Below are 19,692 nucleotides of genomic sequence, written 5' to 3'. Positions count from 1 at the left end.
GATACGATAATATTATATTTATAATTTGTAGTTATTATTTTTATACAATCTAAAATCGTTTAAACTGTTTCAAGTCCTGAAAACTTATGCAAATTCCTCATTTCCTCATAATAAGAATAGTAATAATCAATCATATTTATAAAAAAGATTACTTGATATTTTTAACAGTCATATCTATAATAATTAGTAGGGCAGAGGACTTGTAGCATTTGCATATTTTTTTTGCACAGTCACAAAAATAGCAGAGTGCGAAACAAATGCGTTTCATGCTACCACAAAACTAGTTTTGAAATTCTATTGTGCATATAAATGCATATTTTGCTTTTTTTTTGTTTTTAGGGCATATTTTGCTTTTTTTTGGTTTTAGGGCAAATTTTTTCCATTTTATACTTTTAGATGCATATTTTAAATAATTTATAGGTTTACCAATATTTTTTCTTCGACGTTTTTATTTATTTATTTATTCATCCAAAATAACGTTGATATTATCGACCATATTTCTCGAAATTTGCCGAACTAATGCCGCAATTTGTCGGGTTATTAATTTTCTTTAATTTTCTCCTAAGTCCTAACCCAAATAATTCAAATAATTAAATGTAAGTTGTTAAATAAAGTTGTAAATAACATTTTATCATAAAAATAATAAGTACCAACAGAAAAATTCTTAATTTTATTCAAAAATATCCACTTTAAAATGCATATTTTTTATACTTAAGTGCATATTTTTAATGCATATTTTGTATATTTAAATGCATATTTGGTGACTTTTTAGAGCTACAAGTCCTCTGCCCTAATAATTAGTAACTACTTTATAACTTAGTTAAGCAGCTCGCAAGGCGGTTGATGCTATGATTTATAATTCTTTTATACTTTTAAAATTTGATATACCTTTGAAAATGTAATAACTAATAACATTGGTATGAAGTATAATCTAGGTATATATAATTACATTATTACAGGTTGATAAAAAAATTATTGATATACATATTTAATATGATTATGGGTTTACATCGTAATAATTATTTTCTATTATTCGTCAATATACTCGTAGGTATATAGTAGGTACCTACTCTGTAACGAATCTAGGAAAAAAAAGCCCCAATATCAAAATACGGTAAAGAAAGCCACAATGTACACATTTTTATCATAGTGTACATTTTATAATTTAAAATTTTTAAACAATATAGGTATCTTTACTACCTATATTTTATACCTATTTTTACTTAACACTATTATTTAACAATATTATTTTTAAACAATATACCTATACCTAATATAATTATGTGACACTTTTTGCCAACGACGCACGTCAAATTTTTTCAAGTGCAATATTAAATGTTCCGGAGAGTGTATTAGCCGAATTACCAAGGGAAGATAATTTAAAAAGAACTTTTCGAAATCATAGAGGGTATAAAAATCCACCAAAACCGAGATGTCTGTCAGAAATAATTGTTGAAGGTAAATTAAAATTTTATAATATATGTTATAATATGATATTATATGAGTATTTTTAAATTTCAATATCTTACATACTCACATCTCGGTTAAAAATAACAATATTGTAAAATATATTAATTTGTATCACGAGTAACAAAGCTATAAAAAATGTACCTAAATTTCTATCTGTAACAATGTTACTCACTCATACATTATTAAAATATAAATTGATTTTTAAAACATATTGGTATACTTATTTAATTTAAAATTTAATAGGTGAATATAAAGAATATGGTCAAGAAAGATTTTTACTCTATGATAAATTGATAACGGCCCAAATACTAAATTATTTTATTGCAACTATACTTGTATATTTTATAAGTATTATAACATATTAAGAAATGTAATTTAACTCTTAATATTAATCTATAATATTATATGTTTTGATTTATGGTTTATATTTTATGATTTTTTAACTATTTTTTATACTAGATTTAATTTCTTTATAGTTACCTTTTAATACAATAAATATATTACCTACTATAATAAATTAGATACATAATACTATGGTAAAATAATTTAATAATTAGTGAAAAACAATAAATATTAAACATATTGATAAAAAACTAGTATTTTATTATATTATATTTATGGTTATAGAGTTCAAGAAGACGTGTTAAATAAAAATAGGTATAAAATATAGCTATTATAGGTACCTATTTTGTTTAAAAATTAAAAATTAAAAATTATAAAATGTACTGTGTACACTATGATAGAAATGTGTTATGAATTTAGTTGCTGCTTTTTTTCCTATAGCCGGGGATTTTTTTTTTATCGTATTTTGATATTGGGGCTTTTTTTTCCGGGGCTTTTTTTTCCGATTACCTCTGTAACTATACTCGTATTCGTTCACCTTCATTTAAGAAAATAATCAATTATATTGATGTGTAAGTGTTACGAAAAATAATTGATATATTATCATCGTTCTAATTTTCTGAGTTAAGTATACTTCCATAGAATCATGTATACAATTTAGGCCCACATTTAAGCTATGACCTGCAGAGAGATCACGGTTGGAACATATGGGGCCGTATTTGTTTATGAGTTTTTGTTGTTTTTAAATAAAATATAAAACATTATAAATTGTTATCTATACTTATTATATTGTATAACATTTAACTTAAATGAGTTACAAATTAAGATTTAATTTGGATAACTAATAACTTTATACTTTTTAAAGTATACCTACTTCTTTCAACTTAACTTACTTGATTAAAAATTATCATTAGCACAAGCTTGCTACACAGATACTGATTATTTTCTTATTCAGCGTTTTTATAAGTTATAACACAGAAGACATATATACCTGTATTTAATGATTTTTTTATGGGGGAGATAATGTTGAATTAATACACAACTAATAAAAGAGGGATCAAAACAAAAAAATCAGTTTCGTTTTATTAATATTAAATTTATAAGAAGAATTTCAGATGCTTATAAATAGCTCAAAGAGAGTTAAAAATGTTAAAATAAATATTTGTAGAAAATTCGAAGTATATACGAATATTTGTTTTGAATAAATTAATAAAAAATAAGATAATGGTTCCATGAGAAATTAGTTAGTTTACGGGTTATTCAATGTGAAAAAATATGTAATTCAAATGCTTGTAAAAATGAATGTCTCTTTAGTAAAATGTTTTCCTTTTTGAAAGGCAGAAAAATTTATAAAAAATCTTGTTTTAAATTTTTAAATCTTATATATAAAAAGGAAAATTCATATGTATTTCTAATTACAAAATGATTTGCAAATTTACGTGATTTTGATAAATTTTGTCAAAATCTAACTTTCAACGCTTATAAAATTTATCGAAACAATTGAATATCGATAGGTACTTACTCGTATTTATTAAATGCCATCTACACGAAAAACATATCATAAGGAATCTTGTATTAAATATTCAAGAATTTTAACCTTGCATAACATTTTTCATCGACATTTATAGAAAATAAATTTAAAAGTTAAAATGCTAAAATTCTTTTGAAATTTTTCATTAGATATGCTATTAAACATATTAATGAGATACTTATACATTTTAAGTATTGCGTACGGTTTTTCGTTTTAAAGTTACATTTTTTTGTCGGTGCTTTTTAGAATTACTATGAATTTTTATTTTTGAATTCTCTAATGAAATAACTAGTTTCAGTTGATCACTAACAAAGACACTGTGCAATGCTAACCAAGTTGAAAAATAAAAATAAAAGGGGTCACTATACTGCAGTATAGGTAGGCTATAGGCTACAAATGGCTACGATACTTGGTAGCTCAGTAACCGTAGCTAATACCTTGATACTTATTATAGCTGTAAATATATCAACAATTATATCTTGTCGAATTGTAGACCGACATGTACGGGCCTGTCGAACGAAAATAATATGTATCTAATATAAAAATATAAAAAAAAATAACATTATTGTATAGTCTGTGGACTGAATCTGTACCTATGTAGTATGCCAAAGATCAAGCCCCTTTCCGGAGTTCGAAATTCTAGATGTACGTTTATTATTCCTCCATGGTACCACCTCCAAGTATACGTATTATTATTATTTATCAGCCGAAAACAAAAGAATCATTCCGCCGTTGGAGGCGCTTCGTGTGGCCGGCGGCCCAAGAACATGTGCATTCCACAGGTGGGGCAGAGTTCGTTACGTATACGATACGCGTTACTCACTACAACAACAACAACAACAACGACGCTATTGTCACACTGCCGTCTGCCTGCTGCCGACACGACGTTCGCAATACTCGTCAGTTATTCGATCGTCAGCGCCCGTTGGCCGAGCGGTATCCATTTTTTATTTACGCCTTTACTTCGGTAAACGTTTGTTTTTTTTCAAAAGTATTTTTCTCTTTCGGTCGGCGTTCGATTAACGCCGTTCAGTCGCGGCATTTTATTCCGTCCTGTTCGGCCGCCCGTGCGCGGAGAATTAACGGGCTTTTCCCAAGATGAAGAATGTCTACAGCGTTCTCGTTGTGTTGTGCATCAACCTCGGTGAGTATCACTTACAATACATATCAACAATGATAACTGCTGTGGAGTTTTACGAAAGGTCCGAATGGACTTTCTTGTTGACCTACTCGGGTCAGATGGTCTCACGATTGACTACAGTCCGGGCGTTAACGCGTTTTTTTTTGTCCTGGTCGAATCGGGGAGTGGCCCTCCTGTCGATATGATAATTAATATGTTATGAAATTAGAACGGCGTGATCTATCGACCGATTTTGGCGATTTTAATAAGTGACAGTCAGCATTGATATTCTTGTATCTATTGGGTACAATTATATTTCAAAGTTTTTATATTATCTAGACTTAACAGTATAACATATTGCGTGTCCATTAAATTTAGTGTGGTACTCCAACGATGACATATATCTGTAGTCATTATAATTTAATTTATAGTCGTGCGCTCCAAGCATTTTTGTTTTTAAATTTTGGTAGTACGAAGCTGTTCTAAACGTATTGCATATAGAAAAAACTTTATTATCACAATCTCGGGATTAATAGTATCTACTTAAATTCTATGCTACTTAATTTCAATTTCTTTTTCACTATTGAAGCATAATATTTGTACTATTTTTTAAATGTAAATTAACTATCTATAAAAAGTGTATTTCTGTTCAGTTTTCGATTTTGGTACAAGCATACATTTGTCGGTACTTTTCTGTTATCCCTACTACCGCTCGATGCCGCGACTACCGCTTGACGTTTTATTGATAATTTTGATGACTTTTTGTTTTATATTATAATAACTTTCCACTGCTGTGATAATTTTAGAATTTGTAATTTGACGTTTTGTGATAATATTGATGATTTTATGTTTTATATACGATTTAAGTTAGTACTATTTTAAATCGTGGTTTTATACTATAACTCTTCACTACTGTGATAATTTATGTGATTGCTAATAAAAAACGTTATACTAATATACATTATTACATAAATTGCAATTCATGATGTGTATTATGTATTAAAATACGGAACTATCTGGAATTCTGGATAGTAATATAGTAGTTGAAATAACAGAATTGAGTAGTCGCGGTAGTAGGGATAACAGAAAAGTACCCATTTGTCAACCTTATTAATACATTTATATAATTCCCTCGTTCAATGATAAATTTTATGGTAATCTACAAAATAATTAAATTTAGTAATAATTTCAATCAAATAATTATTGATTATTTGTTTAGTATGTGATCTATCTAGGTACCATTTTGATAATTAATTTAAAACAGTCAAATTAAAATTATGTTATTTTTCTCTGTATTTTACTACTATTAATTTGTTACCTAGAAATATAAATATAAAATAATAGGTACAAGATTACATTTAACAATGTCAAAATAAGTCAAACAAAATATCAGTAAAAAAATTATAAATATGTATCGCATACAGGGGTGTTCCCATAGGGTATGCTACATTACGCCGTATACTCTCAAGAATTTTTTTCAATATTATGGGTATACTGCGTATGCTATCAATCATAATCGATATTATACCATTATTATACAATATTTATAAAGATTTAGGAAATATACATAATATTATAGGAATGTATAAAAAATTTGGTTAAACATTTTTTCCATATCATTGACACACTCTTTACTGGCTTTAATTCTATAAACCATAAGAAAAATATTTTTACTGTATTAAATATTTATATTTGATGGTAATATAGTATACTCTCAAAAAAATTAATGGGAACACTTCTGATCGCATACATGTTGTAGCAATACTGATATCAGTGTAGGTCAAAAATTGTTATCAACTTAACATTTTGGTATTACTTAAATACTTTAAAAAAAATGTATCTCACTTGTTAATAGATCAGTAGTACCTATATGTTTCCCGTGCATAATATAGACAATTGTCTTAATAGTTAACATAGTACACAAACACCATAAATTAGTAATTAAGTATTTTCTTTTAGAAAAGTATTCACCTATACAATGGGTATTAAATCTATCTTAGAACTGTATAAATAAGTGTATTAGAAAAATAACCACACAGCACTTAGGTATAATGATTATATTGATATAATGAAAACATAATAATTTTTTCCCTTTAAGTATTTATATGTTAAATATTAATGATTGAAATAGATATGCTTTTTTCAAAGCTAGAGTTATGGAATGATAGGTAATTTATAATTTATTTGGTTTAAGAATACAAAGATTTTTAATAAAAAAAACATACCTACTTCTAATATTCTAACTATTGATAACAATATTGTAAAAATTATTTCAACTTAATTTATATATTTATAAATGTAGCACAACTGTAATTGTATATATTATTTAATCAAATTGTCTAGAACATTTTTTTAATATAGAATATCTTATTAATATCCTATTATCTTGTACCTTCATCATAGAACAAAAAATTTCAAGTTTACGTCTGAGTATAATAGTACCTACTTTTAATATGCCTACATATATTGCAACATTTTGGGTAAAATGCATAAATATCAGAATTGTAATTGCTAATTTTAAGCAATCTTATTTGTAATTTTAGTAGTAAAAAAATTTTACAATTTAAATAATTAAAAATTGTTCTTTTAAGTTTTAGTATAGATTAGTACTTAACAGATTTTCATAATATATATTTTATTCAAATTGAAGAAATCAAAGTTATGATGATTATATTTCTTTTCAAAAATAATTTAATTGTTGACTTATATGAAGATACATTATTAGTAGCCAATTTTATTAAAGAAACGCTTTTTGGTAGGTTGTGCAATGATACGTTTATTATAGTATGTGGGTACATACAGATCATCCTCTCTAAATAGCAATTTTCCTCAGTTGAATAATATTCATATTATACCCATACGGCCATACATAAATCACTTAACAAATAAATTGTTCATTAGTAAGTGATATAATCATTAGCATTGATTATCATCTATAAATACTATATATTTACCCTTGATTTATCATTGTGGTACGAAAAAATGTTATGCTGAATTTACTAGTGATCCTAGTGTTTTTATCTAGAACTAACTAGGTTACAATGGTGAAATTGAATAACCAGAAAAGCTGATAAAGGATTGTAATTTTCATTGTATAGGTATATGCAATTCTCCATTAATAAGTAATCTCTTGGATAGACAAAATGTTTTCAAAATATAATAATATCAAATAATACTGAAGTAGAAGGTGTTCTTAAAATTGATACAACTGGACACTATTCAATTATTTCAAAAAATCCACACGTAAAATATCAAAAACAAGTAGGTAATAATACTATCTATTTATTGTATACATTTTCCATTTTTCAAATAAGTAAATTGAAATATATACTTTTAAAAGTATCTTATGTTTTCAAGAAACCACTGAAGAACCATATGCATTACTATTTGATGACTTTTACATAAAATCTGCTGATTTGAATGAAGTATCTATTAGAGATAGTAAATAATTTTAAAGATGAGTTTGCAGCAGGTTTTGATAAATAAGTTAATACACTTTTAAAAAAACATTGAGCCATCCAAGTTAACAAATTGTTAAACTTTTTTTATATAAAAACTAAAAAGGGAACAAAAAAGTAATATTATGGACTGATTTTAATGATCTATACTTTTTTTAAACATAAAAATTGTTAAATTCAGGACAATAATAAGTAACTGATTTCTAGAGTAAATTGGTAAAATATAGCAATGTACAACCTTAATTTATTACATTTAGTTAAAATCAACATAATATAGCCTATTTTGTAGTGAAAGCTTAATATAAAAATATCTTTACCCCCTTAAAAAATAACCTATCCATGTAGAAATGTTTGGGGCAATTGACACGAAAAATATGATTGTGATGCCATTGTTCTCAGATCTTGAAGGTTTAGCAGTAGGTATACAAATAAAAAATTAAATCTATAGTTCGTCTTGTAAGTCTTATAAGTAAAACTAAGCTAAACAATTTTTTATGATTCACTTGGATGATTTTTATTGGTAATTAAACAACCAATGATTCAAATATTTGTATTATTTTAGAATGACATATATATAATATAATAATAATATTATATACCTATTATATATTAAATGTTAATTTTTTTAAATTTTATTGAGGAAATGCCAGGCTGGCAAGTCAATGATATTTTTTAACTTTGTTAAATTACATTAATAGGAGTAATTATTAGTATTAATTAAATTTTTAATTAAGTTTCTTAGTAATATTAAGAATTAGAAAACTTAAATTATATACTAACTATTAACTTAAGTGAAGTTAATTTTTTATAAATAATCAATAGATAGTTACAAATATTAAATTAAGTTTATCATTTCACTATTAATACAGACAGGTTAAAAGTTAAGTTAATAAATAATATTCAAATTTAAATGAGTAGCTTTATCATGGAAATAAAATTTTCTTAACTTTGTGTTAGTATTAATTAATTTTATATTTATAAATTTGCTCTAAATTTTAATTTTATCAAAATTTGAATGAGTAAATATAATATTCTATTTACTTAAATAAATAATTATTATGAATTACATAATATTTAATTTGTAGTTGCATACATTTTTTCTTCACCTCACTTAAATTCCAAAAACATTTTTTTTTTACTTAACTGACCATTATAGACTTGTTTAATATAATATATATGATTTTAATTCACTAATATGTTGGTATAGCTTAAGTCTTTAAAGTTTAAAATTCAGATAGAAGTTTATTCTATAAAATCTTATAGGAAAATCTCAATTTAAATAATTTTCACATTCATTAATTTATAATATTCTGGAACTATTAAAAATATGTTCAAACTAAACCTTCGATTATAAAAATGTGTAGAGATTTTCTATTTTATGCATTTTTAAAATTGATATAATTATTCAAGAGTAATAGTTGTTGTATTAAATATTTAAGACATAGGCATGTGCAGATAAAATATGCTCCTCTCCCACAGATATTAATGAGCATAACATTTCATCTTACACTTTTGGTTACTAATTTGTTCATTTTCTCCCAAGTGTTTGCCCGTAGTGTAACAAAATCATACCTTGCATACTCTGTGCGCACGCCTTTGATTTAAGATATGTAGGTATAAATTAAATTAGGCAATAGCAATAAGAAATATTATTGTTTATAACTAGGTTAAAAAATCAATTATGTAATAAGTAATATTCAAAAACAAATGTACACGATGAGGTACATATAAATGATATCTTTGTCAAAAATTGGTTTAGATAACATTTCCGTACAAATATAAATATTTATTATCTATATTCAAAAGTAACTTGAATCTAATGTACAGAAATAATATTCAGAAACAATAATTTTTATAAATATTTTATGATAGGAAATCGTGCATTGGTATGCAATGCACAGCCACTGTATACCCAGCACAGATTCAAATGAATTAAAATCTGGTCAATTTTGTAACTCAAAGTGCCATAATAGTTTTGTATCGTATGTGATAATCAGGGCCTGAGATTTCCAACACTAAAAAAATATAAAATATGCTTTAAAAAATGGTAAAATATGCATTATAATATGCCAAATAAAAAAATTAAATATGCTCTAAAAAAAATTTAAAAAAAATTATTTTCATTAATTATAATAATATTTATTTATAATCTAATTCTAAAAAATATTCCAGTGTTCTTTTTGTAGACCATTGTAAATATATGATTTTTTCATTCTGCAAACATAATTGGTAAATTTAAATGAATCAGTAAGTAAGTGGGTAAATATAATAAATTATAAATTTTAGTTTATACCTTGAAAATTGCACTGTGGTATTGTGTGTTTGTGAATATTTTCAAATTTGAACGATCTTCTGTTATTGGTCAGAAATGTTTTGTACGTTGAAAATAAGCGTTCGGACGTTGACCGATATGATAGTGGCAAACTTGAAGTACATTAATACTAGAAATATCATCTGGAAATCCATCTAATTCTTTGATGTCTCTTATACCCAATAAAATGCAAGACAATTTTTTCAAAAGTGATAGACCAGTATTTTTTTTCTAAAACTTGTTTTAATTTTAACTGTATTACTATTTTCAATTCAACTAGACCTCGTAGACTTTTAAACGATTTTTCTAAATCATTAATTATTTCAATATAGTCAGATAATAACAACCCCTGTGTTTATCTTTTTAAAGATGTAGTAAGAGATAAAAAATTTGATTTGATGAAAATAAGATCAATGTCTATTCCGTTTTTATTAACATGTTTTTTCGCTTCTTTGATGCTGACTGCATCGTCAGTGTCAAATAATTCAAAAATAGAACGAATTGTTCTTAAATTATTGCAGTAATAATTTGCTGCGTTGATCCAGGTACACCAACGGGTAATTACAGGCTCTGTAGGTAGATTTATTTCAGGGGCTATGAATTCAAAAAGTTGACTTGTAGCTTTTCTAAAAGTCTATATAACGTTAGCTATGACCTTCTCAACTGATTAAAATTCACCTCTTACTTCTTCTGCCACTCTATGGTAACATATGGATCATTTTAGAGTATATGGCTTGAAGTGTTGTAGCTGATTGTACCATGTATGGCGCTGCGTAAGTTAAAAATAGTAACTCGTGATCACTCGCGTCAAATAGCGTGATACTTACCTATAAAAATAGCACAAAAAATGCAAACACCCTGAAATATGCAATACTAAAAACTTTTAAAGCTGCATTCGTTTTAGTATGAAACGGATTATCACAGACAATAAATAAAGTAATATAATGCTATCATATGTGTTATCCTATAATTAATCAAAATAAAACTATTGAAATAGCTATAATTTAATAATAAATAATATTCGTCTTATTCATATCAAATCATTTTTTAGTTGTAACCAGTAGGTACCATACTAAATAATAGATTTAAAAACTATTATAATAGGTAACTAATATTTGAAATATCTATTTCAAGTTTTTTTGTGATTATTTAAGTACTCTTTATTTGATTTATTATGTATATAATATTTAACCTAAAGTGCCTAACAATGTTAACTTATTCCAACTTTGTCCTTAAAAATCAGGCATTATGCACAGTGACCCGATTTCCTACTTTAACATATACACAATTACTAAATTTTATTGACATTTCTATTTTCTGAAATATATATTATTTTTATTTTATTCTAAAACACTTCTAACTCAGTTTTTTAATATCAGTTATTTTTTTTAATAATCTAATAACTGACCAATATCCATTTTTATTTCTTCTTGTAGTAGGTGATCAAACATATTAGTTGTGCATCATGTTTTTGGTTTACATATATCATGACTTATATTATAAATATTAAAATATTGTATGGTAAAATTATTAATATTTAATTTTAATTTTAGCTTTTTCTCAAAGGACGCCCACTATATCTCATATAACACAAAAACCTATAAAAGATATTGGTGGCACTGCAGAGATGACATGTTCAGTTTTATATGCCATGGATTTCCCTGTTTTATGGGTTAAGGTTGACAAAGAAAAAATAACTGAACCTGTAATGCTTTCATCTGGAAGCACACTTATTATAAAGGATTCGAGATTTTCATTAAGACAAGACATTGACAGCACTAGTTACACACTACAGGTATTTAAACATTTATCCAAATTTCAAATACATTTTCACCAAAAATTCAATATACCATATTTGTCTTATATGTGTGTGTGTTAATCAATAATTTAATAACTTAAGTATATGTCTTTTAATTTATTTTGAAAAAATTAAAATTTTTAGATAAAAGATATTCAAGAAACTGATGCTGGTTTCTATCGCTGTCAAGTCTTGCTTGGGTTGAACAACAAAATATCTGCTGATGTAGAATTAGAAGTGCGCAGGCCTCCTATTATTTCTGATAACTCAACTAGATCATTGGTTGTAAATGAGGGTCAACCAGTAAAACTTGAATGTTATGCTGGTGGATTTCCTAGTCCGAGAGTTTCCTGGAGACGTGAAAATAATGCTATTTTACCCACAGGCGGATCCATTTACAGGTACTAATAATAAAAAAATATGTAAATATATACAGTAAATCCTAAAAGTACCAGTTTTTGCATTAATTACAAAAAAAAAAAAATTAAAAAGATCAACTAAGTTGGAGTATTTAGAGAGAGTTAATAGTTAAATGTATGTTCCTAATCACAAATTGGGTGATAAAATCAATTTTTATTGGTAATCTGTATTTTATGACAATCTATTTTTATTTATAGTGAAGCTTTTTAGAAAAATAATCTTAATTATAGTTCAGAAGATATTTTTAATCTTGATTTATCACATTTTTGTTCATAAATGTTTTTTTGAACTATTATGTATTTTGACATACAAAATACCTGTTATCAATAATTTTAATTTTTTTATCATTAAAGATTCACTAGTAATTAGATATTTACAAAAAAATCAGTTTCTTAATCGAGATCCATTTAATCATATAATTAATGTTTTGTTTAGGTAAATATTTACTATTAATTTTAGTAAAAACCAAAGACATTTGCTCTAACTTAGTTGATTTTTATTAAATATTTTCATTTTTTTTTTAACTGTTTTAAAAATTATCATCATCAATATGACTATCTTGAAAATTGAATTGGTTAAAAATATTTTGGAAATTTTTGAAGAAAACAAATTAAATATTATGCTATTTAATCAGAATCTCCATACTAATTACTATAAAAAACACTCGTATTTAAATATTAAATATTGATTTTCCAACAAGATAGGGTGATAGGGGCTTATGGATTTTTGATACTGTTTATAAACAAATAAATTATTAACTTAAATTAAGAAGCATACTTTCCATCTTGTAGAGGTAACATTTTAAAAATTCCGGCCATAACCAAAGAAGATCGTGGAACTTATTACTGTGTAGCAGAAAATGGTGTTGGAAAAGGTGCCAGACGTAATATTGCCATAGAGGTAGAATTCGCTCCTGTTATAACAGTTCCCAAGCCTCGTTTGGGACAAGCTCTACAATATGACATGGATCTAGAATGTCATGTTGAGGCTTATCCTCCACCAGCCATTATATGGATAAATAATGGAATACAACTATCCAACAATCAACATTACAGGTAAACTTGGTTGTTAAGTACTTGAAAACGTTTTTATTGTGATGAAAACATTGATTGCAATTTTTCTTTTCATTTAGAATCTCGCATTTTGCTACTGCAGATGAATTTACTGACACTACAATACGTATTATAACAATTGAAAAACGTCAATATGGTGATTATATTTGCAAAGCATCAAATGTATTAGGAACTGCTGAAGTTACAGTTAATCTTTATGGTAAATATTAGTTTCAGTAATATAATTTTTATAGTTTTCAACTTGCTTTACTTAAGTGTTGTTGGCAAAATGAAAAAAAAAATGTAACATTTCAAACAAATGTTATGGTTATTTTCGCATAAAAACATTTTGAAATGTTTCTCTTATCTAAATTGCTTTGTATTATTTTTCTGAGCATAGAGATTTTAAATTTATTTTTTTAATTACCACATCTGTGTGTGTTGTCTATTATAAAATGTACCTTCAACATTTTAGTGTTAAAAAAAAAAAAAAATTAGAATGAATTGACCTTTAGAACATTTTAAGGTATAACAGTGTAAAATGTTTTATTATAACGTAAAATGTGATGTGTTGTATGTTTTGTAAGACAGAGATAACACATGCATGGTGCTCTCTTAATGGTATTACTAATATTATTGTACATGTTATACATTAATGCATGTAATAGAAACAACTTATAATTGTAGTTTATAATTCTAGTGTATTGTAGTATTTATTATCAAATTATTTTATAATATATTCCTTATAATTTCTATTCTCCATTCATGTAAAGAAGAAACTATAGGCCTATAGGCTAGCTTAAAGGTCTATGGAAGAAACTCTGGCGGTCCATTAATGTGTGATGGAGTAGGCTTAACTACACTGCAGATAATAAACAAGTGTTGCCAGACCTCTGCCGACAAAAACTGGTCGCCGCCTCTGTTTCTTCTTAATATGAATAGAGTAGTCTTTAACGCAATTTTACTCTTATTGTTTGTGAACTTTACAGAAACAATAATTCCAGTATGCCCACCAGCCTGTGGCCAACCATCATCACACTTAAGAAGCTCCAGCATCAAAACTGCTAGTGTTAATGTCTCATTATTGATTGCTACATACCTATTCTTTGTTTACCTTTTAAATTAGTTTTCCGTTCAAGAACAATTCATGAATATAGTGGTGTAGCCAGAAGAGTTGAAAATCTTTGCCAACAGTATCCAATATTTCATTTGTTTAAAACTCCCATTAACTTATTTATGGGTATAATCATAGGTATAAATGTATACATAAACATCACAACTGCTAGTGCCTTTATTTTATACTTAATGGCTGGGTATATATTATATATTTAGATATAAAAATAATCATTCCGTCCGAGAACAAATTATCATAGTGTAAGCACCAATATTATTTTATCACTTAGTTGTTGTCAAATGTCTATATTTTTTTCTCCTTTATTTTTAGATTAATAAATGATCCGTCCATTTAAAATATATATATATATATATATATTTACTTAATTTTAAAAGTACTATTTTAAGTAACTATTTTCTTAATTGTAATTTTATAATTTTTATAAATAAAAATTGTATTTATATTTTATTTTGGCTAAAGATGTGTTACATCTAATGTGTTTGGTATGACCAATTTGGAAAATCAGGCAATGTTTTCAAATAGTGTTTCTAAACATAACCTTGGTATATACTGATCTACAATTGATAATTGTATAAATTAATCTAAATGCTGTAGACACACAATACAGTGTCGTAACTACGCTCCTTAGCGTCCTCAGTTAATTTTATTTTGGCGCTGATTTTTGTTTTTTATTTTATAAGTATATTTTTAATAATACAACATTCTTACGTATTTATTAAAATAACGCTATATATTAGTGTATAATATATATGTTAATGTAGTAAACACTTATAAACATCATCAAGACGCAATCCAGTATGTAATGTTCATACATTACACATTTACGCTTAATTTTAATAAAACTTAAAATATTATATAAGAAAAAAAAATGTTATAAAAAAAAAAACCAATTTTAACTTAAGTCAAATGCGTCACTTACTCTACTGGCGCCTATGTCACCGACCTCTAGTTATGGCTCTGCACATATGTAGTACATTACATTCATGAAAAGAACTAATTACAAATTAATTTAATGATCCTCTTTAAAATTGGAAATTATAGACTGTATGCAAGTTCTGAACCAACAGAGCGCTGTAGTGACAACTCTCACACTTATTGGAGGTTCAAATAATATTGTTCAGTTAGGCAATTTGATGTTTTTATGAATCTAACTATCAATAGATCTTCCAATCCAATTGATGTCTGTAATTAATAATGTAATATTATACATTTTTAGATTCTAAGTTTCTCTTAAAAATTGTTTACCCTCTAATTGGGTTTTAAATATTTTGATGATCTCAGACAGTATTTTGTAATGATTAGGGCTCGATTTAAATGCCTTTTCAAAAATGAAACTATATTTGTATTATTTTGGAATTTAAATGATCGACGGGTGTCTTAAAGATACATTTCATCCTTGTCTAATTTAAAACCTGATTACGCCTGATGTTAAGTTCAAAATGAAAATAATTTATATTACATAGTACTATAACTATTATGTAAAATGTAAAAAAATGTCCCAAAGTTTTTTATATTATTATTATTATAAGTAATACATTTATACTAGTATTATTCGTTATTATAAATTATAATGTTATTCCTAATACCTAATAATATTTTTAGACAAAAAAGATATCACAATAAGGTACGAATCTTGATGGATTATAAACTTTTGAGTATACTCATCTATACTACTATACTAGCATTATAATACTAACTATTTCTAGTAAACTGTAATAAAATATTTCCCTTGATAAATAATAATCTTTTATTGCTGACTGACCAATTTACCTTCGTCAGTTATCGCTGTACATCCGTCTAGTTCGAATACATCCGTCTAGTTCGTACCTATTGGTTATAACAATGGATTGTTTAATAAAATGTTTTGAAACCAGCCACGGGAAAATAAAATTGGGATACCAAAATTTTTTGTTTGTTTTTCTAAAACCTGTTAAAAATGGTAAACGTTGGGTGTGTGTTCATAAAAACCTATGCAATGGTAGTATTACTACCGACAATGATTTAAAACATGTAATTAATTTCTTCTTTATGACAACCAAAATAATAAGAATAGAATTCTAGTTTTTGCTTCACAGCTATGTTTAAAACCGTTGTCATCATCAAAAGATATATTTATGGATGGCACTTTTGCAACCTGTCCACAAGGTTTCTTTCAAGTATATGTTGTTCATGCTCAAATAGGGGAAAACAATTTACCGATAGTGTACGTATTACTGCAAAAAAAAATTAAGAAACCTATAAAGAAATGCTATTGGTGTTGAAAAAATATTGTTCTTCGGTTAAAGTGATTTCGATTGATTTCGAACAAGCTGTGATAAAAGCAATTGAAGATGTATTTGAAAATGAAGTAACAATCCAATTATGCTATTTTCACTTAAATCAATCTATTTGGAGAAAAGTCCAAGAATTAGGACTAGCCATAAAATACAAAGAAAATAAACAATTCAGACAAGCTGTGAAATTAATAAGCGCATTGGCATTCTTACCTGTGAATATGATTAAAAAAGGTAATAAAATATGAATTATTATTTAATTATTTTTGCTGTGACCACAAATAATTTACTTTACGGACCCGATATGAAATAATTATATACCTATTCCAGATAATTATGTAAGGTCAGGGGCGGATAGGCACACCGGGATACCGGGACTTTCCATGTGCGCCCCCTTCCAATATGCAGTGGTGTAAATTTTTACAAGATGAAATCCATAGGGCTTTTTACATTTAGGACCTTCAATTAATTTTTACTTAGCGTCTAAGCAAATTTGTATTCTGTATGAAATACCTATAACATGTATAATCAAAATAAATTTTTAAGATTTCAAAAACTTAGTTATTGAATTATTTTATATTATTCATCTTTCATCTATATCTAATATCTGTGTAATTGTTTTTAGGTCTCATCGGAAAAAAAGTTTTGGTATCCCTGATTGTATACCATATATAGTAGAATAATTAATGCCGCCCCATAAATATTTTCCCGGTAATTTTTTTTTTGCCTATCCGCCTCTGTGTAAGGTATCTAGATTATTTTAGACATAGCCACTATAATACATAATTTTGGTAACATTTGTAATATGAAACTACAATAAAATATATGTTATCGATACCTATCGAATCTATATCCAATCGGTAGGTACCTATCGATAGGCAACTACGAGAGTAAACAAAAAAGTAATGAAAAACAAATGTGATAATCACATATTAATTATAAAAGGAAAAAAAATTAAACAACAAACAACGAAATTAAATAGAAAGAAAAAATGATATATCTGGGATCTATAATAATAATAAAAAAATCAGAATTATATAGTCTCGGATCCTGCAATTGAGTATAGCTCGGTATATTTTATTGCACCAGATATAATTAAACACAGAAGTGTAAATATTTAAAAATAATTAGATTTCTAAAAAGAGTTATTTTAGCAAAATTGTGTTTAATGGAATGGATTATATGAATATTAAATATTCTAACTTAAAACCATGTTATGTTGTAACGCGATAGAATTTGTTATTTCTTTCAGATAGTTTAATAATTATAATGTTTCAGTTTCATATTTTTTTCTTAGGAAAGATTTTTAAAGTTAAATAACAATAAACATCACGTGCTAATAAAAAAAAAAAAATAATAACAATTATTATAATAATTTGTAAAATAAAAATAAAAATGTCAGGGATTCGAATGTTAATAAACAAACGTGTTTTTAAATGTAATATAATAAACGCAAATAGTAAATATTAAAATATTATATTACGAAAATATTTAAGCTATGTTAACAAAAAACAACTTCTCATAAAATAAAAACATCTCAAATTCACCAAGTCTAAATTATTCGAAAGTAAAATTATTTCTATTCATCATAAAAAAAAATTTAAACGTAACAACAATTCTAATTAATTGTTTGAAGTTCCAAAATGTATTTTATATGATGAGGAAAAATAGACATTTGAAGAACGACACATAAATAAGATTTTTAAGGAGACGAGTGGTGAACTTGTAATGTTTTTGGTAAAAGTTGTGATGTGTGTTATTTTTTTAATCACAATATTTTGATTATCTGTGAGTTATGGTATAGTTGTACTTGTAGAAGTTGCAGAATAAAATACGATCTACAGTAATAACTACTGTCAATATTTTTTTCAAATTATTTTATAACCTAGGTACAGTTATAGTTATGAAACTTGAAATTTATTGCATTGATAATAAAAATAATAAACCTAAACAAATTAAAAAAATAAAATAAATCTTTAGTTCTAACGTGTCACTTTAGAACAATAAAATCAAGATATAATAATAATAATAATATAAGTCTTTAATAAACAATATAACATATTTCAACATGAGAATATCTTCAATGTTACGTGGCTCCATTTACATAATATTATGTTGTATTTTCACTAAAAAAAATACGAAACTATAACAAGAGTAAAATAATTGTACCAAAAATACAATATTTTTGTGATAGTAAAGTATACAACCCAGTACAACACTTTACAGTGTAATATATATTAGAGAGTAAAGTCGTACAAGTATTATTGATATTTCAGGTTTTTGGTTATACCTATAATAAGTATAATATTATATAATCGGCATTTATTGGAAATTGATAGACATGGTATAGATGTTATGAAACATTTTAAGCCTGAAATCAATTTTGATTTACTAAAAATTATTAGTGGGAATCTAAAATCTATTTTACAAAAAATTTAGATAGTTTTATGATTTTGTACCCGATCTACAAAATTAATCACCTAACCTAACGTAACTAATTAGTATTTCACTTAGCGAAATAAAAATTGTATGCATTAAAATACACCAAAATAATGAAATTTAATTATAAATATTAAACAACTACAACCTATATTATATCAAAGAGTAACTTAAATTATTAAAATCATTATAAATATGAATTTAAAACCATAATGCTCCAATAAATGTAAGAACTAAATATTTAAATATAGTTTACAAAAAAAAAATATCATAACACTTGATGTGTATAATTTATAAATCGTATTGTTATAATTGAGGTTGATTTTGCTTATACATTAGGTAT

At 25.8% G+C, this 19,692-nt stretch overlaps 2 protein-coding genes across 2 annotated transcripts; both read left to right on the top strand.

Moving 5' to 3' along the window:
- The first annotated feature begins 4,170 nt into the window (after nucleotides 1-4,170).
- Nucleotides 4,171-15,084, top strand: Lac (septate junction protein lachesin). Its single transcript, XM_015513946.2, has 6 exons — nucleotides 4,171-4,487; nucleotides 11,786-12,027; nucleotides 12,175-12,431; nucleotides 13,242-13,505; nucleotides 13,583-13,722; nucleotides 14,492-15,084. The coding sequence occupies exons 1-6, from the start codon at nucleotides 4,442-4,444 to the stop codon at nucleotides 14,626-14,628; spliced, it is 1,086 nt and encodes a 361-aa protein (XP_015369432.2). The 5' UTR covers nucleotides 4,171-4,441; the 3' UTR covers nucleotides 14,629-15,084.
- A 139-nt stretch (nucleotides 15,085-15,223) lies between these two features.
- LOC149062180 (uncharacterized) lies at nucleotides 15,224-17,514 on the top strand. Its single transcript, XM_089219277.1, has 2 exons — nucleotides 15,224-17,144; nucleotides 17,241-17,514. Exons 1-2 carry the CDS (start codon nucleotides 16,883-16,885, stop codon nucleotides 17,324-17,326), a joined length of 348 nt encoding a protein of 115 aa, XP_089075403.1. The 5' UTR covers nucleotides 15,224-16,882; the 3' UTR covers nucleotides 17,327-17,514.
- Nucleotides 17,515-19,692: the final 2,178 nt, after the last annotated feature.

Source organism: Diuraphis noxia, unplaced genomic scaffold (genome assembly GCF_037042655.1).
Source record: "Diuraphis noxia isolate RWA-SAM2 unplaced genomic scaffold, SU_Dnox_SAM2 contig0001, whole genome shotgun sequence".
Lineage (NCBI taxonomy): Eukaryota > Metazoa > Arthropoda > Insecta > Hemiptera > Aphididae > Diuraphis > Diuraphis noxia.
Note: the sequence above shows the minus strand (reverse complement) of the source record. Positions and strands in the feature narration are given on the sequence as shown.

Coding starts and splice junctions, on each gene's coding strand:
- Lac (XM_015513946.2), top strand. CDS start 4,442: ATGAAGAATGTCTACAGCGTTCTCGTTGTGTTGTGCATCAACCTCG. Junction 4,488..11,785: donor TGTGTTGTGCATCAACCTCG/GTGAGTATCACT, acceptor TTTTAATTTTAG/CTTTTTCTCAAAGGACGCCC. Junction 13,506..13,582: donor TCCAACAATCAACATTACAG/GTAAACTTGGTT, acceptor CTTTTCATTTAG/AATCTCGCATTTTGCTACTG.
- LOC149062180 (XM_089219277.1), top strand. CDS start 16,883: ATGCTATTGGTGTTGAAAAAATATTGTTCTTCGGTTAAAGTGATTTCG. Junction 17,145..17,240: donor TGTGAATATGATTAAAAAAG/GTAATAAAATAT, acceptor TACCTATTCCAG/ATAATTATGTAAGGTCAGGG.